The sequence below is a fragment of the Parasteatoda tepidariorum genome, chromosome 11, assembly GCF_982258835.1.
Source record: "Parasteatoda tepidariorum strain Cologne lab strain chromosome 11, Ptep-v5.0, whole genome shotgun sequence".
Lineage (NCBI taxonomy): Eukaryota > Metazoa > Arthropoda > Arachnida > Araneae > Theridiidae > Parasteatoda > Parasteatoda tepidariorum.
In genome coordinates this window covers 215,907-242,584 of record NC_141765.1, presented here as the reverse complement: position 1 = coordinate 242,584, position 26,678 = coordinate 215,907, and the positions used below count along the sequence as shown (strand labels likewise).

The 26,678-nt window shown below is 30.0% G+C and overlaps 1 protein-coding gene across 2 annotated transcripts in view; it reads left to right on the top strand.

The window, feature by feature from the left end:
- ClC-c (chloride channel protein 3) overlaps nucleotides 1-26,678 on the top strand; it is an 88,951-nt gene that overhangs the window by 11,590 nt on the left and 50,683 nt on the right. The window contains exons 3-5 of one of the 2 annotated variants that reach the window (XM_021144637.4): nucleotides 17,799-17,885; nucleotides 20,276-20,476; nucleotides 24,493-24,638. In XM_021144637.4, the coding sequence (XP_021000296.1) occupies nucleotides 17,799-17,885; nucleotides 20,276-20,476; nucleotides 24,493-24,638 (434 nt within the window). The remainder of the gene's footprint in view (nucleotides 1-17,798; nucleotides 17,886-20,275; nucleotides 20,477-24,492; nucleotides 24,639-26,678) is intronic. The other variant, XM_021144638.4, reaches the window with a different exon arrangement.

Genomic DNA, 26,678 nt, shown 5'->3' with positions numbered 1-26,678 from the left:
AAAAATTGCTTTGGCCATGGAAAAGGCTAGCAAGAGCACCCAAGAAATAATTGGGAAAGCAACAGAAATTAAAGAATTTAAGGCTAACAGGAAAAAAGAACCGAAACAATTCTGGTCTAACAAAACGAAAGAAAAAAATAACTTTGCATGTTATCGGTGTAAGGGATCTAATCATTCCTCAAGGGAATGTAAATACAAATCTTCAACATGCGGCTACTGCCATAAAGTTGGACATCTAACAAAAGCGTGTTTTTCTGCCGCTAGAGCAAAACAATATAAACATGTTAACCAGAAACAAATTGACACTGAACCCGGATGTTCATGTGAAAATACTTTATCCGTACCGTTGCACGCATTAAATGACAAAACATTTAGCGAGGAATTACCTAAAAGACCACCAATAATGATTAAAGTAAATATAGAAAATTCTCCAGTTCAAATGGAGGTCGACACTGGAGGAACAGTATCGGTTATGAGCATTAATAGGTTTCAAAAAATCTCTAATAAAAAGATAAAACCTACTAAACTGATTTTCAAAACCTACAAGGGAGATGAGGTTGTACCGCTTGGATATGTTTCTGTTAAAGTTGATTATAATAATATATCATATAACTTAAATTTATATCTAGTTAAAGAGAATTTAGATACTATTTTTGGTAGAGAATGGCTTTATGAAATTCCATTAAATTGGAACACCATTAAAACAATTAATACTGTAAATACTAAAGTTAATTTCGATTTGTCTAAACTTTTAAAAGACTTTAAACATCTCTTTACTGAAGAATTAGGGGAAATTAAAAATTATGAATGTAAACTTGAGTTAAGGGAAGATACCAAACCCATTTTTTGCCGACCCCGGCAAGTTCCCTTTGCGCTAAAACAGAGAGTCAATCAGGAAATCGAAAGACTCGAAAGGGAAGGATTAATCGAAAAAATAAACATATCCGATTGGGCCACGCCCATAGTTCCGATTGTCAAACACAACGGATCGATTAGGTTATGTGCTGATTACTCAGTAACGATAAACAAACACTTAAAGGTACAAAAACACCCTCTTCCTCGAACTGAAGATATTTTTGCCTCACTCAGTGATGGCAGGGTATTTTCTAAAGTTGATTTTAGCCAAGCTTATTTGCAAATGAAGGTTGAAAAGGAAAGTCAGAAACTCCTAACCATTAATACAGAAAAAGGTCTTTATGCTCCAAAAAGATTAATGTACGGAATTAATGCTGCTCCGGCCATTTGGCAAAAATACATCGAAAGTGTATTCCATGGTCTTGAAGGAGTTGAAGTATTTTTTGATGACGCACGCATAGCAGCTCCCGATAACGAAACTCATTATTTCAGATTACGAAAATTTTTTGAAAGATGTCAAGAACATGGTCTGAAAATCAATAAGGATAAAAGTAAATTCTTTCAAAGTGAAATTGAGTTTTTGGGATATAGGATAAGTTCTAAAGGACTTTCAAAAACATCGGAGAAAATAGCTGCAATTAAAAATGCTAAGGCACCACGGAATGTTCAAGACGTTCAGTCATTTATGGGTCTGGTGAATTTTTATTCAAGGTTTTCTAAGGACTTAGCAACTTTGGCCTATCCTTTATACAACTTAACCAAGAAAACCGTTACTTGGAAATGGGATCGCACTTGTCAGGAAGCTTTCGAAAATGTGAAAAACGAAATTTGCTCTGACAAAATACTAACTCATTATGACCCAAATCTTCCTGTCTTGCTATCTTCTGATGCTTCACCTGTAGGATTGGGAGCAGTACTTTCCCATAAATTCCCAGATGGTTCAGAACGACCCATAGCATTTGCCTCCAGAACTCTATCTCCAACGGAGCAACGTTACTCTCAAATTGACAAAGAAGCTTTGGCAATCGTTTGGAGTGTTAAAAAGTTTTACCTCTACTTAAAGGGAAATAGATTCACTTTGATTACTGACCACAAGCCCCTGGTTTCCATCTTTTCATGTAAAAAGGGTCTCCCAGTCCTTTCTGCGACAAGACTTTTGCATTATGCTCTTGTTCTGCAAGCTTATAATTTTGATATCGTTTATCGCAATACAAAGGACCACGGCAATGCTGACTGCTTATCACGTCTACCATTGAAATCTGAAGAACTGGAATTAAAAGATGATATTGCAGTATACCAAATTTCCCAAATTGAAACCTTACCCGTTACTGCCAAAGATTTAGCAAAAGCCACGCAGTTCGATGAACACTTGGGAAAACTTTTAAAAATATTACAATATGGAGGTCAATTAGAGGGGAAGGAAAAATATACCTTACAGGATGGGTGTATTATGTATGGGCAACGAGTGTGTATTCCAGACTGCTACAAAGCAAAAATACTAGACGAGTTGCATCATGGGCATCTTGGTGTAGTAAAAATGAAAGCAATTGCCAGATCTTACGTGTATTGGCAAGACATTGACCAAGACATAGAGAATTCTGCGAAAAACTGTTTGGACTGTGCTAGGTTCAAAACGGACCCAGCAAAAGCAAAAGTTCATCATTGGGAATATCCCAGTGCACCATGGGAAAGAGTGCACATTGATTTCGCAGGACCTATATTTGAACGGATGTTTCTACTTATTGTTGACGCACATTCAAAATGGCTTGAAGTTTACCCCATGAAGACAGCCAACTCATTCAAGACAATTGAATGCCTCCGAGATTGCTTTTCACGTTTTGGACTACCTGTAGTGTTAGTTTCCGACAACGGCACACAGTTTACTTCACAAGAGTTCCAAACATTTATACGAAGCAATGGAATTAAGCATAAGACATGCGCCCCTTTCAAGCCATCCAGCAATGGACAAGCAGAGCGCTACGTGCATACATTAAAACAATCTCTCCGTGCCATGCAGAACTTTGCAGGAAATATCCAGCAAAAGGTTAGCACCTTCCTCATGCAATATCGCAAGGCTCCTAATATGACAACTATGGTTAGTCCGGCTATGCTTTTCCTTAAGAGAGACATTAGGACTAGAATAGATCTTGTTCTCCCTGACTTGGTAGGAAGAGTCAATGAGAAGATCAGAAAAAGCACGTATGATTTTCAAGATCGTATTTTTCACGAAGGTGATAAGGTGGCTATTCGAGACTATCGTTCACCCAACGCAAGGTGGAAATTTGGAACTGTCATGAGCAAAGATGGAGCTCTTCACTACACAGTTAATGTACAAGGTACATTGTATAGACGCCACGTAGACCAAATGCGACCAACAGGAGACCAGATCTTGGATAAGACTATTCACGTTCCACGAGTTAGTTTCAGCAGTGAGACCTCACACATCGGCACTACTGATAATTCTCCTGAATCCACTGATCCTGGCGGAGATATCCAAAACCACTCTGGATCCGGCAAATCAACACCAGAAACTCGCCAACCATCTCCAACTAAGAAACCGAGTTCAGCTGTTTTGCCGAGAAGTACGCCATCTTCAACTTCTCAACAAACTCCATTTCAGCCGAGGCAATCACAAAGGATTAGACGGCCCCCTAAGAGACTTGACCTTTAAATCTCCATTTTAAAGGGGGAGGAGATGTCGTGTATTTAGCCGTTCGAGGCTATGTTTACGAACTATCACGCCTACGCAATCGAATTGGGACTTTCCCTCTAAAAGTTTCAGTTCGTATTCCTCATCTGTTAGCGTTGCGTTAAGACGCATCTTTTGTATTCTAAATGTTGTAATTAATTAATAAATAGTGCTTGTTAGATATAAGAGTGTTATTTCCTAAAACCCCACGCTATGGGACAGCACACCAGTCTTCTTCTTCACTAGTATGGCAGGACTTGCATATGGTGATCTTGTTTCGGACACTATTCCATTTTCTTTCCATTCACCTACAATTTCTTTAATAGCTGTTCTTTCAGGAGCATTCGTTTTATATGGTTTCATTCAAATGGGCTTTGACCCTTCAACTTCTCTAACATCCATTTCTGTTAAGTTAGTACACCCTAGCTCAGAAATGTCCATGGCAAAACAATCTCTATATTCATTCAATAGTTGGAGCAATTCTTGCTTCTGTTCATTATCAATATTAGAGTCAACTATCATATTGCTCAATTTAATAGGAGTTCTTTCTTTAGAACTATTACAGCTAGATGAACTTAAGACATTTTTTTAAAATTCTACTACTGAGCACAAATCAACAACTTTTGCCCTTCCAACACATTGACCTCTTGAAAGCCCGACATTTTTGTGTCCGATATTTGCCAAAGGAATGCTCGTTTTTCCATTTTTAACCTCCAGTAAACAACCAATGTCTTTGGAAGGATTCTCCATTATAATTAGTCCATTTTCGATATCCTCTGCTTTTGATCTAATTAGATTGACTCCATATTTCTGTAATTCTGTTGCCTCAAGAACTTTAGAGTGGATTCGATTTACTTTTTCTTCGATTAAGAAATTATTAAATGGTTCTACCTCCCGATATCCAATATGAAATCTTTTTCCTATTCTGGCATAAGCGATGTATGGTAGGTCAAGCCATGTTCGTCCGATAATTAGATCAACTGGCTGCGCATTATCAGGAACAACATAAATACTTATTCCTTTGCCTTTTACATTATACACTTCAATATCAGCTTCAATCTTTGCAATAGCGGTTACTGCAGGAACCTTTTGATTTCCAAAACCATACAATTCATTGATAGCAGGTTCAAGTTTCTGAGCAACTGACATCTTAAGAAGACATCAAGAACTGTCGATATCAATTAAAGCCTGTACTTCGTCATGATTATTAAGTTTTGCCTTTTTCAAGCATGAAGCACTCTCTTCGGTCTTAACAGATAAACTTTTATCACTTGAACACCTTTAGCTTTAGAACAACCTTTAGCTTTAGAAAAACAATTTTTGGCTATGTGAATTGTTCTATTGCATTTTCGACATATTATAACTGGTTTTGGTGACGGGCAGTCCTTAGAAATATGTCCAAAATTGTTACAGTTGAAGCATTTTGGCTCACCTCTTTCATTATGTGTATTACGGTACAATTATTTCTTTTCGCTGTACGTAGCAATTGTATCATCTTTAATGAAGCTCCATTTGTCGAAAAATCCTTCCTTACGCGGTTGTTTATTCTTAAAAGTAGATCTCAAAATATCATAATCATCCAGTTTTTCTACTAAATCATCTGGATTAATGAACCTAGACCAATCACCAATAACATGATCTTTTACTTCTTGCGACACTTTATGTTTTATCTGATCCGCTATAATAAGATCTCTCAACTTTTCAAAACTATCTACTCCATTTATCCGTTCGTTAAAAAAACTCTTTAATTCGTAGGCAGAATTTTTCCATGTACTTCCTACATTTTTATTATGCATGAAAAACTTTTGGCGAAATTTTTCAGGTGTTAATTTAAACCGCTTTAATAAAATCTGCTTAACTTCTTTATAATCGCTTGCAATTTCTTTTGTTTCTCTGGCAGTTAATTGAGCTACGTCGTAAGGAAGTAAGCCAAGCAAGTGCGTAACCCAGTAATTTTTGATTATATCTGCCTGTTTAGCCAAACGTTCAAACATAATTAAATATAAACTGATATCATTTTCATCAGGGTTAAATTTTTGAATCAAATGATGAAGCTCTAATCTTGATTTTGATTGGTGACGGAATTAGCTGACCTATTCTCTGATTCTCCTCGTATTGTCGTTTGCGTTTTTCAATTTCTTCGTGGCGTTTACGTTCTTCAATTTCTTCGTGGCGTTTACGTTCTTCAATTTCTTCTTGCCGTTTACATTCTTCTTTCTTTTCCTTGATTTTATTTATTATAGTTTTCAACTATTCTTTGACAATATCTTCCTCATATTCTTTGCTTGCCAAAATTATCCTCTTTAAATCGCTTATTTTATGTGTATCATTAACATCTTCACCCAGTTCTTCAGCTAATATTTTTAAATCGCATTTCCTTACATTAACGAAAATAGCCATTTTGTACACTTAGTTTTATGAGCTAAGACATTTATATTTGTCATTTAGCTAAAATCACTTTAGTCATTGAAGTTTGTTATGGGAATGAAATAAAAAAAAACTTTCGATTAGGTTAAACTTTCTGGCGATGTAAAACGTTTAAAATGAATCCCACTTCTTATTTTGTTGGCTTCGTATATTGTTGAATTAACATTAATAAAGTCTTTATGGAAAACAAAAACAATATTTATTGATATTATAAGTACACTCGTAACTTGCAACATTCACGTACATTTCGTATCTACATTCTACAAAATAATAATGTTTACATCACAAAAACGAAACTTAAACTAAAACATAACTGCTGTTGCCATTCTTCATTTTTCAAAATATATGTGCTTACGGTGGCCAATGAGCTTTCATTCGAACTAGTATAGATATAAAGGCAGAAAGATCAATCACTCGACCAAACGGACGTCACGGTGAACGTTGACATCACTGGTCTAGTAACTAGTTTGTACTCTATATCCACGCCCTCTAGTGAACTGCGGTGCTTGTTTATTGCAGCTGTACATAATTTGTTCTTTTTTTATTTGATTTTTATAAGTTGTAATGATTAATAATAATTGATAACATTCAGTCTCTTTTTCCAGAAAAATCTGAAATTCGCAAATTTTATGACAAAATTTTTTTCAGATTTTTTTGAAGATTTATAATTTGTAAATTTTGAACTTAAAAAAAAAACTAATATGCTATTAAAATTTAATTCTTTATATCATTCTGAAATTCAAATATTTCAAATAAAATAAAACACAATTCATGTATTCACAAAAAATTAATAAATAAATAAAATATAGAACATTTTAGTAAACATTCCAAGCTAGTCAAAACATTAAATTTCATATAAAGCACAAGAAATTGGAAAATGATAATAATTACTGAGATATAGTCTCATTATTGCCTGTTAGCGTGCAATTAGTTTGCTAGTAAAACGTTTTCTTGGTTTTCATTTGTGTGTAATGGAAATTCTAATTATTTTCATTCAAAAAGTCTTTCAAAATATGATTTTACTCCTCTATTTCAATTACAAGGTACTTTGATATATGGGTCGTGCTAAAAGTTAAAAATATAAGAAAGTGTTTTACAACATCCACTAAGATGACAAATTGTCTGTCAAGGATGATAAAAAAAATTATTGATTAAAAAAACAATTCATTGCGATAATGAACATTTAGCTGTAATGTGATTATTGTTCAGCAGTCTAAAAGACATTTTCGTGGTTTTCCTTTGCATTTAACGCAACATTTGATTTTTCTAAATTTTAATTTAATTTTAAATAATATATAGGTTACTACAAAAGCTTTTATAAACATGATTTTGCTCTGATATTTAAATTGCAAGTTACTTTGATTTCTGGGTCGTGTTAAAAGTTAAAAATATAAGAAAAGTATTTCACAACATCCACTTAGATGACAAATTGTTTGTCAAGGATGATAAAAAAATTAATGGTTAAAAAAATAATTCATTGCGATAATGACCATTTAGCTGTAATCTTATTATTGTTCAGTTATCTAAAAGAATTTTTCGTGGTTTTCCTTTGCATTTAACGCAACATTTGATTACTTTAATTTCAACTTAATCTTGGTTAAACTAAATTATTTTAATAACTTTTATAAACATTGTTTTAAGCCGATATTTAAATTGCATGCTACATTGATTTTTGGAATGAGTTTAAAATTACAAAAAATATGAAGAGCATCTCGCTAATCACCGAAATAATTGACTGTCTGTCAAATACGCTAAAAAAATGATTTATTATATAAAAAAAATTCATTACGATTACTGAGCATTTCGCTGGAACTCTTTAAGCGTCAAGCAATCTGAATGATATTTTCGTGGTTTCCCTTTACGTGTAACGCAAAATATGATTGTTTTCTTTAAAAAAAACATTCATAAAGGCAGCAATGTTTCAATATTTACATAAATTATGAGTTATTTTATCTTTATTCCTTGTTAAATCAAAACAAAATGAAGAGCATTTGATTGTGGGCAATTAATTAGCAAGGTAGATAGTCTTACGTGGACATTAAGAAATGAATTGGGAGATTTTGATAAAGATATATATATATATATTATAATAATTTGAATAATTATTCGTGCAAAGGCATTAATAAAGATCGGAAATCGGATACAATCAAATTCCTAATAAAAATGCTGCGAATAATTATTTTCATGAAAAAGATTTTTATTTTTAATTCTCATTGGAAATTTTAAAAAATTTACGGCTGCATGGCTTATATTTTGCTATAAATAAATGTGTCATTAATGTGCATTTTTAATTATAACGATTTTAAAACAATAATAGTAAACATATAAAATCCAAAGGATTTCAGTTTTGAACTCATTCTGTTAAGTCATATTTTTAAATATAAAAAAATGCTAATGTAAGCATCTATACTTCAGTTATAATAGAACCATGCGCTTCAAACTAATAACTATGGTTGAATAAGCAAATATCTTTCCTTCGGTTTTAATTAACCCAAGTTCTGAAAACCAAAACTAAACAAAACCGAAACTATAGTATATAATTGCTCGTAATCTGAATGATTTCTAGTTTTAAAACTGCAATAAACAAGCAAATAAATTATGAGTAATGAATGGACATCTTAAAGCAATATACAAAATAATATACTGGTTTACGGAAATGAAAAAATTTTAGAATTTAAATTAAATTGCTTTTTAATGATCAACACTGATTACGCGCAATGCTAAGGTACGGCGGGGTTGTCAGAAAATAATCCCTAGGACGTCGCGAACGCCACTTTTTGTGCGTAAAACTGGTCTGTCAAAAGCGTGTTGCTTTTCTAAAAACCCCCGGGAAAAGTTAAATGTCCTTATCCCCTATATTAGTCCCTGGAACTAGATAATCGCTGTTGCCATTCATAATTTACAATTGCGCTTACGCATGTATTTCAGTACTTTTCTTTTGAAGCAATGTAGTTTCGACACAATTTCGATGAATGTTTCAGATCGTTATCTTGCTGAGAAACAAATCCTTGACCAACGATTCTCTGTGTACGTGGAAAAGCGTAACGCTGCAATCTTCTGTGATAATATTTTTTATCTATATTTCCCTATATTCTTACAAGATCTCCAACTTTATCACTGGTAAAACATCCCCATACTGTGACTGAACCTCCACCACGCTTAAAAGTTTGTAGTAAATATTGATTTGTCATATGTTCACCTGCTAAACGACGAACATACTGCCTCCTTTTTCTTCGAAACAACTCAAATTTTGATGCATCAGTAAAAAAGCGTTTGACCACTGTCTAAAGACCAATTAACATGTTTTTTAACTCATTGCAGTTGTTCAACAATGTTTTGTTTTTTCAAAATAGGTTTTCTAGCAGCTGCACAACCTTTTAAACCATAGTCATGAAGTCAATGTTGTACAGTAGTTACTGACACAGTTTTCTGCCTAGTAGCATTCAATTTCTCGCAGATTTCTGGTGTTATTCGAGACCACTTCTGCTCACTTTAAAAGCCGATAAACTTATCCTCACGTTAGGACATTATTCTAGGTCTCCCTGATTGTTGGTGGTTCTTATTTTGGTCAGTTTCTTTCTCCCTTTGCAAAGTTCTGACTACAGTGGTCTGTAAAACACTAGTATTTAAGGGCAATTTGTCTACTTAAATATCTTTCTCCATGAAGTGCAATAATAACTGCATGTGTTTCGACACTTATATCTGGCATTTGACCCATATTTCTGTAATAAATTCCATAAAAAATGTTAACTTTTGTTTTTAATATGTCCAAGTTATTCTAGCAAATTAAGGCTATTATATTAATATTTTAAGTGTGTTATGTACATGAAATTAACTTATAATGAACCTTACAAAAGAAGATGAAAAGTAAATTGCTTATGAACTAAAAATTAATGAAATTTTTTAAATAAATTAAAATGTTTTTAGAACGAGTATTTACATGCACTTCCATTCATTTTGTAATCAACTACAGAATAGATACAAAATGAAAAAATAGTGGACAGTTTTAAATGGAAATAGTTTTTTGTGAAGTTAGTTGATGTTCATGTTTGATAAATTACATATTTAAGCCAGAAATATATAATTATTTTTGAAAGTTTTGAAAAATATACAAGTGAGTCTAAACTTTTGACCGGTGCTGTAAATGTATGCAGGATGATCAATAGATTGTAATTGGTCAATGACACCAAATCTTGATGTTTCAATGGCCGAGACTTTATCAAAATCTTTGCTCTTACTATGTTTTTCTGAAATTTATTGCCATATAAAGATAGGCTTCTGTAGAGGTAGAGTTTGTGCTATGACATGTGTCTTGCTTATGTGTTATATCATGCTTATCAATTTTCATCTGTAATATTATTGATGTGTCACAGTCTTCATTCCAAGTTTATTTGTAGGAACTTACTGTATATTTTAATCTGCATACATAATTCACAATTAGTAAAAAACTCAACATGTTTTGTCTGTAACAAATTAATTTCCTTGTTTTCTTAATTATTAAAAGTCACAATCTTTAAAACTAGAATGTTTTCAAAAGCGTCATAAACTCCTGAATATATATAAAAATATTTTGTAATAAATTTTTTTTTATAATTCATGTGCAATTTTAACAATTGCAGGTGTTTGGACCGTGTCAGTCAGTTTTTATTTTTTTTAAAAATTTCACATTAATGGAGGTAAGAAAAGTTTCACAACGAGTGCAGAAGACCCTAGGAGTTATCCCTAAAAAAAAATATTAAACGTATTTGATGATTTTACTTAAGTTATATGCATTCAAAGTCTGCAAATTTTATGTCCATAAGGGTGGGGTTGTCCTAAAGTTGTCTCTCTCTGTATATATAATTTTTTATTCTCTGTATTTTTTATTGCTTGAAATAATATGAAGAATTCTTATTTTAGTGTTTTTTATTAAATTTTTCCTTAAAATGTTCTTGACATTTTGTTAAAAAGGAATATATAAATTTCTCATTTATAAAAGTTGGAATTTACAATTTTCATAATTTAATTAAATTTCTTAATTCAATTCTCCACAATCAAGAAATTTATATGTTCCTACATCCGCTTTTTCCTTGCTAAAATTTCTGGAAAAATACTTTTCTTGTAGTAATCAGCCCTATACTATTTAAAATGTGTATTACTTACTCATGGAATTTTTTTGGATTTCAATTATCATTTTTCATGAAACTTTTGCCTAATTTATTTGCTTCTTGCATAGTGTGATGAATTTTGTGTTTGAGAAAGAAAGTTTTAAATTTTTGCTGTAGTGCTGCTAAAAGAAACAGACTTTTCATGCTCACAAACAGGGCTTTGATGCTCCAAAATAAGAACTTTTGTCCTCCGAACTGTTGCAAAACAAGTTTTGAGCACTTGTTACTCAGTTTATCAGTTGATGTTACTATTTCCCTTTCCCTGTATGCTGTCGTCAGTAAAAAGTAGTATTTTAAGTATATCTGTTAATGCAGGTTTTGTGCAATACATATAAGATTTGTAAATTTTTAAATTGAAATCTTTTTACGATACTCAATCGAGGTGTAAAAAATTTTATATTTTCTATGATTTCATTTTATTTAGTTAGCTTACTAAGATTAAAATTTTTTATGAATAATTTTGAAATTTTTATAAATAATCCTTTTGCTTTTATAGTTTTCTATGACTACAAACAACATGATATTATGATGAAATCATCATAAATCTCACGCTTTACAAAAGCCTCAAGTTCAAAATGCACTTGTTGAATAACATATTAAATATATTGGAGTTCAAGAAACTATAAAGAAATGACCAAAAGACGATTATTTAGGGCTGAAAAATTCTTGATTATTGCCCAAAAAACGATGGGGAAATCACGTGGAGTTAAGAAAAAAAAAAAAAAAAACTGTTTCAATAGAACAATTTTTAAAATGTTAACAAATGTTGTATGAAGAACTTTTTGGCAACTAAAGCCATAAGAGAATGTAGAAAAATGCAGACATATTTATTGCAATAATAAATGTTTATTTTAAATAAGGTTTCAATGATTCCAATATCTTCCATTAAAAGTAATTTAAATAAGAAAAATTTCAGAAATGATCCCATATTTTTAGCACTACATGTTTTTGTGCTGCTGACTTTAATTACTAAAATACCATTTGTCAGTGTCAAAATATGTTAGGAGGTCCATTTATAGAAATTCTGAGTAAATCTTTAAGCTAAATTTGAATTTGGTGGTCTTGAAGGTTTGTTAAAGTTGCATCCTGATATTTTTCCCAGATTTTGAAAATTCTGAGAAAAAAATGTGTGTAATAGTTAGATTTAAAACCCACCATTTTACAAGACAAAATCTTCAGTTGCCAATGGTGAGCTGGAGCGTGGAAATTTCCCACTATGGCGTAAATCCTGTAGAAAGTATTATTTTAAACTGCCATTTCTAATAGCCTTAAGAATAGTCCTAAGAAATAATAAGATTAACCCTTTTGCGACGGGAAGCGCAAAGGCGCGCTTATCGCTGAGGCCGGCAGTCTCTCTCGCGAGTGTCTGTCCAGGGCTGGAGGGTTTTTTGCTGTTAAGCCTAATCCTTGAAATTACGGAAATATCAACGCATTGTTTAATAATGCTCTGTAGAGTATTTAAGTAGCATATACTGTATATATATTTCTATGGATACTTTATTTACTTAAGTTATTTCTTGTCTAAATATATATTTTACACATTTTATTTTCATTATGTACTTACCATTTAATAACGTTTAACATTATATATCTGAAAACTAAATATATGACTTAAAATTCTTTTTTCGTATGAAAAATTTGAAAATACAAACATTCCACTAAAAACTGGACCGCAAATCAAAATTCTCAATGCTGTAGTGAAAAAAAAACCCTGCTTACTGTAAACAAATACCGAGTGCGAATTGAAAGAGCCGTCATAAAGCATGCCATTGGGAAACATTCCTATCTCCTTCATTCCTTCCCCCTAAAAACCACATGTATGTGAGTCATACTACTATCATTTTGTGTAGAAGGTCAAATCTGTATGTATCTGAAACCATATGGACATACAACGCCATCTTCTGGCAAAAATTTTATTTTTTGAAACGTTCCAGGACACTGGCACTAATGGGTGAAAATGGCTGAACGAGAAAACGCTCTTGCACGCTGGCAAGCCGGGATGTGAGCGCGTTTTTTGCTGGCACGTACAGGTGACAGTCGGCGCGAAAGGGTTAATAGTCCTTAGGACGTTTTTATTTTCTTTTTAAAGCAAAATTCTTTCAAATGTCGAAATTCATTTCCCAATCATTTAATTTCTATTTAATGCTAGATAAGTAATCAAACTATTAAGATTGAAAATTGATGATGAATTAAAAACAAGTCTGCAAGAATTGTAACTCTAAATACTAACATGCATGCAGAGCATACACTGATATTTTAATTGCTGACACTTCAAAAATAAGACTAGGTTTATTTAAACAAATTTAAAACCCTTTTTTTTAATAATTTAAAATTAGATTAAAATATTGAATTTTTTTATATAGTATTGTTCTTATGAGTTTAACTAAACTAAAAAGACATCATACTTTGATGATGTTAATGTATTAAATTAATATTTAGTTTTTATAATGTTTTATTAAAAGTCTTAAAAGTGGCTTATTTTTAGTATGAAAAGTAAAGGTGGAACCTTTAAATTATTTTTAATAATTTTATTTTTTAATTGAAGTTGCTAATAGAATATCAGGTTAATGTTATGGTCATAATTGGATTATAAAATTATTGTTTTTTTTATTCATATTTATCTTCAATTTTAGAAGCTTCTTTTTTGCTCCATTTTTTTTTTTGTAGGATTTGGTAAGAAATTAAGAAGCTAATTTGTTATGCGCATGTACCAATTGTTTAACTTCTTTTTTCTTTTCGACCACTTTTAGCGCATTTTTGTCACTTGTTGGCTTTTTATATTATATATATATATATATATATATATATATATATATAAATAACGTTGTTGCCGAGTGGAAGGATTAAAACAGGTCTTAGGCCGGGAAGGAGGGTACAAAATTTATTTATTAATTATTAGACTGAGCAGTCATGAGAAAGTGTAAAAAGTGAACACAAAAAGTTGCGCTCCTAGGTTGTATGTTAGGGAAAATCTTGCAAAGTAAAATCCTTAAAATGTTTTCATTTAGGGAAAGAGGAAAATCTTAGTAGTTGCTATTGGTTCATGAAATAGATCGAGCATTTCCCACAGAGAGCAAAGGGAATTATGTCCTGCTTTTAATTAAATGCATACTTGAGCCAAAAATAGATTTAAGAACAGGATGTGGCTTTTAAAAGTGTGAGAAAGTACTTCGATTAGAATAACTAATTAGGATGAAGTTTTGTAACAAAGAATCTAACACAAAAAGATTAATAGAAGCTTTTTATGTTACATATATATATATATATATATATGTAATACAAAAATTAAATACTTTTGTATTAATAAAAGCATTAAAACTTCATTCCTTTTCATAAAATATCTTTAGTGAAGGATAAGGGTAGAAATTCTATTTTGGGACTTCAAGGCTAAAAACATGCCAATGAATAATAATTAGATTTATACTTCAAAAGAGAAGTTATTTTAAGATCTTTCACTTCCATATAAGGAAAGATTAAACAATTTGCTATGAGCAATAAATAAATTGATGAGGCGTAAGAATACAGAAAAAGGCAATAATGACTGGCCGCTTTACAACTTGTAATCATCCTATAAAATGCAGGACCGAATGTTTTTGCGTGGCTTTTCTGTTGTTTATCATGCTAAAATAAAATCCGTCAGCTTAGACGGGATATGGGTCTCCCCTCATCTCCGTCTGGAGAGGGGTTAAACTGCTATTTCACCATCGTTTAGTAAAATAAAAAAGATTATGCACAACATGGACTCATTAATCATGCTGCTTTTACGTTATTAACTAGAAAATATTGGCGTGGATACACCGAATATTTCATATATATTATTTGGACTAGTGATTTATAGTTAAGTATTTTTTTTTACTAATAATTGAATGAGGCCAAAACCAAGTTTTTAAAATTAATAGTTTAGAAGTAATAAGAGTTTTAGATATAAAAATTTTGATTTATGCACATCTGACATTGCTGTTTAGACAAATGTTATATTGCTACCTATGTATTTTTTCTGCTGAATTAATCGAGACCAATCCAACACGACGAGCTAATAGTTTTGAAATTATAAGGGTTTTTTAGAATAAAAAGAATAATTGTACAAAAATGTGGAAAATCTCATAATCTCCAAATTTGAACATTATTGCCAAATGTCTGCATTATTTTTTTCTCTGCAACAGGATTTCATTTACCAGATAAATTTGTCATTAACTGTTGTCAATCAGCATTAAACTTTATGGAAGCTGATAAATGTTTTGATCCAGAATAAATGACAAACTAAAATACTGAAATTTTGATGACTACTGTGTATTTAAATATATTTCAGGATTGAATAATCTGTCTTTAAATCTCAAGTATGCTGCATATACAGAATATATTAAAAACTGTTTTAACCTGGATTTTTCTGAAATTCTTTGGTAATCTCAGAAAGATTTCCAGATTTTATAAGTGAAGCAAGGCAAGTGCTCTCTTAGCTCTCTAATTTGGTGAACGGTGAAAGACTTAAGTCCTGTTACTGCTAAATTTTTATGAAACAAAGACAAAGTTTGAAGAAATGGTTATCTTTTGTATAACTTCACTTTCTTTTATAATCACTGTGATGTTGAGTATTAATAAAAGATAACTTCTTTAGAATCTGTACTGCCTCTATTGAACAATTTTATTTAAACAAGAAGGATATTTATCTTGTTTTTTTTTCCTTTCTTTTTAATTTTCACTCCTTTCCTAGTTTGTCCCTAACCTGTAAAGGTATTTTTAAGACATTTCCATATCATTGTCCCACAATTTAAAATTTTTTTCATACGATTTATGGAACTCTACTTGTAACTTTTAAATTATTAATATCCATTAGTTTTGATATCATTATTTCATATGACTGAGAGGTCTGTTCCATTTGATCTTTCCTAGCCCTGCTACTTAAGGATTTGTTTGATGTCCTTTAACTATGCTACATTAGGTTTTTGACCAGAGTTCAATACATTACTGAGATATTTCATTCCAATAATACTTGGCAGTTGTGGGAAATGATTGGAGTATAATGAAGGTATGGAAACACCATACTGAATTATTCAACCTTATCTAAAATGTTCTCCTTTTTTGAAATTTTTGTACCAACTTTTCATTTTTGCAGATAAAAAAATTACAAATATTTTGTTTTTGTTATATTTGTAGCAAAAATGTTTAATTTAAGAAAATTTGTGGATTATTTAAAATCTTTGATAAAGTAAAGAAATAAAAAAAAATTTTTCTCCTAGAGAATTTACTCTAGGGAAGAACAAGTTTTCCAAATGTGAAATCATTTTCTCTTCCCTCTAAAAAAAATTATACCAATCATTGATTTCAGTAAGTAAAATTGAAGCTTATATTAATTTGTATGAGATACAGAATAATCTGAATGTTTATTTTAGCTTATTTGTTTCATTTTAATTTTGCTCTTCTTTCTTTGAGTTCCATCTATCCTGTATTAAAGAAGTAGCAGTCTTTAAAAATGATTCACTTTCAGAAAAAAAGAACTGTTGTTTACTCAAAGCATGCAAAATAAATCAACTAAAATGAATCTATAAATAAAATAATAATAATTTATAAAAAGAAAAACCTCAGAAATTAATAATGAAAAAAAAAAAGAATTTATTTAATGGTGTTCTGATTTTTGCTTATTTAAACAGGACTAATGAAAATAAAGTGGAATGAATGTAAAGTTTAATGTTGCAAGTGGTCAACAAGAGCTATGGATATTAATGTGTAATACAATTATGAATACACCTTACTAAAAAAAATGTTTTACTTCATTGTCAATCAAATTTCCTTAAAGTACTGATGGTATGAATTAAAAAATTTTTTTTGCTTTTCTCTTGTGTTTTCTTCAAACGAATTTTCGTTTTTTAAAATTTATTTTTATTATATTGTCATGGCTATTATTCTACCTATAGTTATTATTAAAATTTTTTTTATCAACAATTCTTATTCCTATATTAATTTATCTTTATTAATTTGTTTTATAAGCTGGTTTTCTGATGAACTTTTATTTATCTACATTTTTAATATGGTGGAATGTTTATTTCGGAAAATATAGAAATCCTAAATTTTTGGCATTCAGCTATCTGGAATACCTTGATTCCCTCAGATTGCTCAGAGTCAAGCATTTTCAATGTGTGACCTTGTTATAACGCCTATAATTATTAGAGTAAAGCTTTATCACTCTTTATGGCATTCTTTTGCTCTCAGGGAGTCATCCATTGTTGCTGATAATAACTATTTAACTTTTTCTTTACTTAAAAGGATTTTAAATTTTCTACAAGTTATTAATGTTTGTGTAATGTTTAATTTATAAGCTTCAGTTAAATTTTTCTTAGTTAATTATTTTGCAAGTTTTTTGCTAAACTTCTGTTTTGTTTCAGAAGAAGAATATTTTTTACAAGCCATTATAATTATTATGCAATTTTATTCAAAACAATCTCAAAATGATGTATGCTAAAAAATTAAGTCCGTACTTTGTAAATAAAATGCTTCCATATCCCTATATTTAGTTGTTGAGATTTTAAAAATTTCGTGGAAATTGTAGACTACCTTATGTTCTTTTTTTTTGTGTGCATGTATGTTTGGTTGTCTCTCTTTCTTTAAAATCTCCCCCCCCTTTTTTTTTCTTTATGCATGAATTTTTGTATTAGTTCTTCTCATTTATTTCCATATACCTGTAGGTGTACCTGGTCAACAGAAATATTTTCCTCTGACAGACCTCCCAGATTCTTGTAGTGATTCTGATAATGAATGTTCAATTAATCAAGGTAAATGATTTCGCTTTTGTAAAGACCTAAAGACAGGTCAAAGAATTGAAGGCAAAAAATCAGTATTCTTGGTCGGTTAAAAAATATTAATCTATAATTTTTTGTGCCTAAAAATAATGAAGCTGGAGGCGTATAAAGTTGGACAACCTTTTTTGAAATGTTTTCTTTTTAAAAAACCTGTCATTTGTTAATTTACTCCTATTGACTAAGGTGGGTAAGTGAGCACTTGCATTATTTTTGAATAACAGGAATGCAATGCTTCTATATTAAATTTTGTGTAAAGCTTGGTGATGTTATTTTTTTTATTTATTATTATTTTTTTTTGTATTGATAAAAATTAGAGGCTATGAAAAAAGGAATCACACCTACACTATTTAACTGGTATTCAAAGAGGAAACAGTGTGCATCCCAAAAAATAAAATTGGTTTATCTGCTACAAATCTGGTTGCTTTTCAATAGAGAGTGTTATGCAATATCCAGAAATGGTATTACCATTGTTAAACATTGCAAATAAGACAAACATCAGTTTTAGATTTTTGTCTGTTCCATTTTTACAGTCTTCCCATATTTGATATTATTCTTCCATAATGCAGTGTTTCTTAACTAAACACAGTGCTCTTTCATTTTGTTTGGGTTCCTTTAGTGTAGTAGGCTTTTTTGTGTGTTGATTAAGCAATTTTTTATTGGCAGAATAGTTTTATGGGCCATATCAACACGGCTGATAAATAACATTAGGGAAATCGAAATAAAATGAAACTAAAAGCATTAAAATAAAACTGCCCAAAATTGTTTTGGACAACTGTAACAGAAAGTTGCAAGATATGTCTAACATCTTAGGAATATCAAAAGGTAGTGCATTTTATGCAAACCAAAACATTTTCTAGAGCTTCTATTGCTCGAAGTGTAGCAAAACCCAAATCTTTCCTTTTGCTGTCAGTGTAACAAAAACATCTGCATGTTGATGATTCAGAGTTCTATTTAGAACTGTTAGAACGGTTTAGAATTGTTAACATCAAACAATTTGTTGTTATAACAAACAAATTGTTTGTTATAAACAAAACAATTTGTTTTGGTATTTGACAAAAGATTGGTCATGGATGCTCCACTACATTAAAATATCCACTCAGTAGCCAGCTTAGTGGAGAGCAAAGGTTGAAAGTCAATATTGTATTTGCCATTTTTCTTCATGTATTTAATGAATTACCAATAATCTGTTACAGTTAATATTCTTATTGCTTATGACACTATTAACTCAGCACATCAAATAATTTAAAATCTTAAATCTAGATGAGCTTATGGAAAATTAGAAATCATTGGTGAAAAAATTCCCATCCTCAAATTAAAACCAAGTAGCAAAACTTAAAATATTTGACTTAAAGAAAAATTTAGCAATGAAAGTAAGTGCAACAGGCATTGTTTAAAAGACATTGACTCATAATTATACACTATCAGGTATACTCAAATGAAAACATGCTTTAATTAAAACAACTGGTTCATTCAATTAAAACATACTTTATAATTTTAGATTATGAGACTACTTATATTCTTACATGTAATTGAATTACATTACTTAAGAGTATACTACTAATACATAAACTTGCATCCCAAAATATAAATTTCCCAAGTCATGCCCCTTCCTTGTCAGATGAAGCATCATTAGAAGATTATAAAATATTAATAACTGAACACTTTTCTTAATTCTAAACAACTTCATGTATTTTGCATTTATTTATAAGAAGGTTTCTTAAAATGTGCAACTGTTTCTATTACTGTTCTTCTACTGTTTTATGTGTCTATTGTTTTATATTTTATATTGTTTTATATGTCTAGACATATAAAACAATAAAATAAAAATAAATTTTAAAAATTGTTGAATATGCAATATTTGATAAAGTTGTTAAAGTTTCACATTAAAAAAGGGACTGAAGTGAACTTATCATGTTTTATTTGGAACTCGGGCGGATGATTTTCCTCATTAGAGATCTAGAAAATTATAACAGATTTCAGGATCTGTAATAATTCATCTTCAGGGCATTCATTTTTTTCTACTACTATCTGTGACTTAATTTTCAAAGTCATTGACCTCTTTTACCATAAAAAAATATGATAAAAATAACTAGTTAGACCTAATTTCTTTTGAATAATATAAGAGAAACAAAAGATTAACTTTTGATTTATTTTGCATAAGAGAACTTGTAATATCATTTGGTATTGTTGGTTTACAACGGGTACTGGTGACAAAGTAGTTTCAGATGATCTGTATGTATGGTAATAATTAAAAAGATTCATTGCATCATTTTATTGTAGGTCAGTATAATAGTTTATACATGCAATTATATGTATGCATACTAAATATGAATATTCTATTTACATATGTATTTTTACTTCAGGAGATACTGAAGAGTTACCTCCTGGGATTGGTCAATATGATGATTTTCATACCATTGACTGGCAACGAGATATTGCAAGAGATAGAATGCGACATCGGCATATTGTAAAGAAAAGGGGAGATTCAATTTGTGATTTAATGCGTGGTTTTCATGATGCTTGGTCTGGTTGGCTATGTGTTCTTTTGGCTGGTTTAGCAGCTGGTAGGTTTTTATTAAAAGTTCCTTTTTAACCTTCTAAGTGTTTTGACTCTCACAATTCGCAATTGTTATGGAATTTTTCCTGCTCTGCAATACTTTTTAATTGAATAATTTGGCTAAAACCTGATTTTATGATGCAGAAAAGCCAGAAACATTAAGTTCGAAATAACCTGATGCTGACACTTAAAGAGTTAAAAAAATTCTTTTAGTTTCTATTGCATTATCTTATTTGATAAAAACCATGTGGACAAAAGCTGCCAAAATAACCTGAAGCTGACACTTAAAGAGCTAAAAAAATTCTTTTAGTTTCTATTGCATTATCTTATTTGATCAAGACCATGTGGACAAAAGCTACCTAGAATTTTTTTTTTTAGAAATTTCTAAAACGATATGCTGAAATGGTGCAATTTTTCATATTTTTCAGTAATAGTTAAGTTTCTAGTTTAAGGGATCAGTAAAAAAAAAAACTAATTTCTGAAATGTCTTGATGGCAATCAATATGTAAACTATTGTACATATGTTTATTTTTCATATGCTATACTTATATTTCCTGAAATAAAAATCAGAACTAGGGATGTACTGGGTACAGTGTTTGATAGTTTTTTTTCCTATAACAGAAATATTGGTTGGTTTCACCAACCTTAAGTTATAATTAAGACTATTCCTATATAGAATTTTCCTTAGCTGAACATGAAACAACACAAAACATATATGTTAGGATAGTCTTTATACAAATACAGTACAGAACCCGTTATCTGGAAATCAGAAAACCGGAAAACCAAAAAACCGGAACAAAATTCAAATTGGCGGATGCTGCCCTATTAAAGATACTAGAATCTACTTTCTTTGAATTTAAAACCAACAAGGATGGGAATCCTCCGCTTTTCTGTTAATTTCCACTTTTTATGATTTTTTATTTATTTTTATCCAATTTTCACTCTTAATATGATAAAAAAATCAGATATCACAGAAACAAAATCCTGTGTTTTGTGATTCCAGCGGCATTTCACTAAAGCCTGAAAAAGTGTTTTTTTTTTTCCATCTTGATTTGCATAGAAATATTACTACCATTAAAAGAATTTCACACTTGGAGCACATTGTAAAGTGATTATTCAAAAGTGTGTTGCGAAATTCTTGGATTATAATAGTATATCAGAAAAAAATCAAAAATTTAAAAAATTCTATGAAAATTCCAAGCAATAACTGTTGAAAATGCGATTGACAAAGTTACATGGACAGTAAAATGTTTACAAATTGATTGCACCAAAAAATGATTATTCAAATGCATATTTCAAAATTTTCAATTCAAAACAATATAGCATAAAAAAAGTGAGGTTTCATAAATCTTATGAAATTCCGTGGCAATAATGAAAATGCAATCGATAAAAGCACATGGGTTTACGTGTGAATCTTTAATAATCAAGTGCTTAAAAAAGTGATTCCTGAAATTTGTAATATTACTTCCTGTTTATTTTTTTTCCAACTTGTAACATTTTTAATTTACTTTTAAAATTTGAGGCTTGTTTTTTTTTGTTATTTTTATCTGATTATCTGCGCTAATTTGTTTTGTCAAATGAAAGGAAAAAAAGAGGAGAAACATGTGTTTTTATCTGTGGAAGAAAAAGTTTAAATTATTATTTGCTCATTTATATATATATATATATATATATATATATATATAGGTGATTCTCACGAAACATGACAATTCACTGTCCCTTGCTCGAAGATCTAATACTATAATACTAAAAGAACTTTTTTTTTAAAAAATTTATAAATAGCATTGCTGTTAGCATTTTAAAATGACTTTGCACTAACATTGACTGTTTTGTATAGTTAAAAAATTTAATTGAACTTCAAAATGTTATTTTCCTGGCATGTCCCATACAATATTTCCAATAATAACTAGCTTCAAAACTTCCCATACATTTTTCAAAATCTAATTTTTTTTTTTAATCTTATCCTATGTAAGCATTTCTAGAATATACGCAGAGGGTATTGTTTACTAAAACTTCGTTTAAAATAATTTTTTCTGTTAATAATTTGTTTGTCCCATGAAAATCTGTCATTTTCCTGGCTACTTTTATTTAGTGATTTATAACCAAAATAGATAGCACCAGGAATCAATATCTTATGTTAATAGATTGATTAGATACCCTCCTATCTGATCATGTCTTTGTTGCATGAATAAAGAACCAATTTTTTGTCTCAAAATCTATTTCAAAAAAATATTCAAGGTGAGTAGGTTTTCATGCTGTCATTTTCCTGGATTCTTGAAATCAGAATATAAACGTCTTCGGCCAAAATATTAAAGTTATTTGCTATAAAATGGCGAATTTGTCATTATCCTGGCTGTCATTTTCCTGGCTTATGAATGCCAGGACATTGAAGTGTTACCAGAAATTCTTTTTAACTGCTAATACTGTAAAGAGGGAAAGCAAATATTAACCTAATACCAAGTTTATGTATGATTGTAATATGCTTGGATGTAATCAAAGTTATTTATTTATTTAATGATTGATTATTATACACAATTTTATTCTGTACATATCAGCCTCAAATTTTTTTCTTTTCTTTCTACAGTGGATAAAAAGAATTAATTTAAGCAATTTATGGTTCATCTAACATAAAGGCTTAAGTTGAGTTACTTACTATTATCTTAAAATGACTGTTTTTTAAACTTCTAAGGTAATATGTCATTTTCCTGGCATTCAAAATTTGGTGAATTTCTATTTTTTTTTCCTCGAGCAAATGTCAATAAATTACACTGCTCTCTATAAGATATTAATAAGTGTAGCTAAAGTAGTATACAAAAAAAATTTTAGATTATTTTGAAGACTTTAAATTTGAAGAAATTGTTCGGTTCGAATTGTCATGTTTCATGAGAATCACCCATATATATATATTATCATACTCACCTATATGAAAATATTGTATGAAATTGTGGTTAATTATTGACAATTTGTTAGTTTTTATTGAATAATACAACATTGTTTTTTTCTCTTAAAAACTTTCAAAATGAATGATATTAAATGTGACTATCAAATCCATTTTCTGGACTTGCCCAATTCCTAATTATTCTTCCAAAATATCAAAATTTGATCCTTTATTTTTAGTTCATAAATGTTTTTTGGTATTTACTATTTGTGTTAACTATTCGTTTGGAGATTGCTGGTACAACAGTTGCACCCTATATCTTTTTTTTGCTTGTTTCTCAACATACGTTTTCTCACTGTCTCTCAGTATGTCTTTCAACATGCTTCTCATAGATCAAATACTTTTATAATATATACATAAAAGACTTAGGGCACTTAACCTTAGTAGCAGAAAATACTTCTTAAAAAAACCCGAAAAGAAAATATAAAATTCATATTTCCATTCCTATATATTCTTTTGATTGTAACAGGCATAATATATCTTTAAAAAGATAGAAAGAAAAGTTAGAGAAACTTATCTTAGGTTGTTGAATAATTATGTCATTTAACTACCTTTGAAAACTATCGGAACAAGGAATGGTGATGGTCTATTTTTAGAGACATTGTAACCTCGCCTTAAATTTACTTGCATTAATTTGTTTTATGTTGATATTTTTGCAGGAAAGCAATGCAATGATCCATAAGCATTTCATTAAAAAATTACATGCTTGTATTTATTTAAAGTGATACTCATTAGTATTTGCATTAAATTTAAAATTGAAAACTTTTTGAAGAAATTTAATATTTTTCATTTAGTTATATTCAAGCTAAAAGTATATAAATACTAATAGAAATTTAAATAATTACAGAGATTTTTTTGAATAAAAAATCATGACTTTTTTTCCTTTTTTTTTTAAAAAAAAATAAAATATTTTGTTTGTATTATGGTTTAAAACTGCCAATTCTGGCAATATTTAAAATTCTGATATTACCTAGCAATATTCAGACGGTGTACCTTAGTATATTTAATTTATCAATCCATTTTTGCTGATGCTACATCTCATACTTTTATCGCCACATTCTTTTTAAAGTTTTGTCTATTTATAGGTGTTGTATCTGGTATAATAGACATAGGTGCTGGGTGGATGAAAGATCTTAAAGAAGGCATATGTCCTGAAGCATTTTGGTTGAATCGTGAGCAATGTTGTTGGTCTAGCAATGACACCTTCTATGAAGGAGATAAATGTGCACAGGTGAACTTTAAATTAATGATGTACTAATTTTCTAGATACTAAAAAATTTAAATTCACTGTTGAAACAAGTTATGCAAATAATATGTAATAAGTTGAAATTTCACATAGATTTATATCTTGCTTTACTAATAGTATTCCTTAGTTGAATGTAGAAACAAGACTATATGGTTTAATCTCAAATTATTGAATATTCATGTAATATAGTTGAGTTTTGTTGACCAGAGGCATGGCTAGTGATGTTGATTTATTATCAAGCCTTTTCCATTGTCCTGTGTGCACCAGTGCTAAAAAAGTCGTAACATTTTTACTTGCCCAGCTCCACATGTTGGCTTACTGGATCAGTGGTTGGAAAAACTACATTATTTTTGTAGTTTATTACAACTACTTTTTTTAAATGTAGTGACTACTAACTACTTTCGAACTGTAGTTACTACTTTAAGGAGACTAACTTTGCAGTACAAATTAATTTATACCTATGTTCAAAATGGTATTGAATGGAAAATTGGCTTATATTAAACCTGAACGTTTGCATGAGTCAGTTTGTTGTTCTAAAACATTCTTTAGTTTGTTAATTTAACTTTCTCAACTTTTTATGCTTTTTTCGGCAGCAAATATTTATATTAAGAAATGAATGGAAATAACGAGTAACACATCAAAAATATGTTCCTTTCCTTTGAAATAACATCTATATTACATGTGTATACATTTGTATGTAAAAGTGTGACCAAAGTGAAAAATTTTCTATTATTCGTGATGTATTCTTAAGTTTTAGTTACACGTGATTCTAAATAAGCAATTCTTGTTAACACTCAGCCATAGCATGAAAGGTATTTTCATTGCCTCCATTAACAGACCTGCACAAAGATTTGTACGCATCAAATTCAAAAATTTTGCTGAGTTAGAACCTTGTTTCTATACTAAACTAACGTTAAAAGTAGATTCCTGGAATCGCTAGAAACTACTGTTCTTTTGTAATTGCACTACTCGCTACAGTACTTTTGTAAAAAAGTAGCACACTGCAAACTGAGAAAAATTTGTGTCTTTAATTAGTTTCACTACTTGTAGTGCGCTACTTCTGATCACTGTACGAGATACATGCCCTAATTTCACATGCCTAACATCTTTTTTTAATACATATTAATGAAAATGTATGAATATTTCTGTTATTAATCTGAAGGTTCCTTCTCATCAATGCTTATTCATATTAAATTTTTTAACTATCATATTTCATTAATGATTGGAAATAGATATAAATTTATAAAAATGATGTCTCTCCTGAGATATTGATATTTAAATTTATTAATTTTTTTTTTATACTCAACAATTGAGGTAAACTTTATTTATTAAAATAAGTATGAGTAGAAGTATAAAAAAAATTTGTTAACATTGTTTCATCAATTCTTAGTTATATAATTAAATTTACTAATATTTCGGCCTTAACTAATTTAATTTTTTTTTCTTTCCCTTCAATACTTGTGATCTGCCTTATCAGGCATCTTGTTAATTTTCACTGAAATTTGAGAGAGTGCTTGATTTGAATTTTTGCATGCCCCAGGCATGTCGGGCAATAAATATTTGATCCCTGGTATGCATCAAACTTGACAAAGTTTGTGACTATGCAGTTTTTTCTACACACTAATGCACACTGAGATTGAAAATTTAGTCATGGAAGTACAATCAGTAATAAGGTTTTTGCTTCTAAAAGATCTGAAATCACTTGAAACTTATTGGCTACATTTTTTAAGTAACAAAGGCAACATAATGATTCAAGAAAGAATGAAACTAGTTGTGGGTGTGAAATTTATAAATTATTTTAAATGTATGGAAACTATAAACTAAATAAGTATAAATTGACCCTCTTATTCAGATCTTTATTTGAAACTGGTGCCTCTCCATTCTCATTGGAATCTGTTAGCATTTTTATTGGGTATATTACACTATATTAGTTCCTGGTGATTTATCGTTGACCCTGACTATCATATATCTTTATCTCAACTGATATTGCAATGGCGAAACAAACATTATCCTCATCAATTTTCT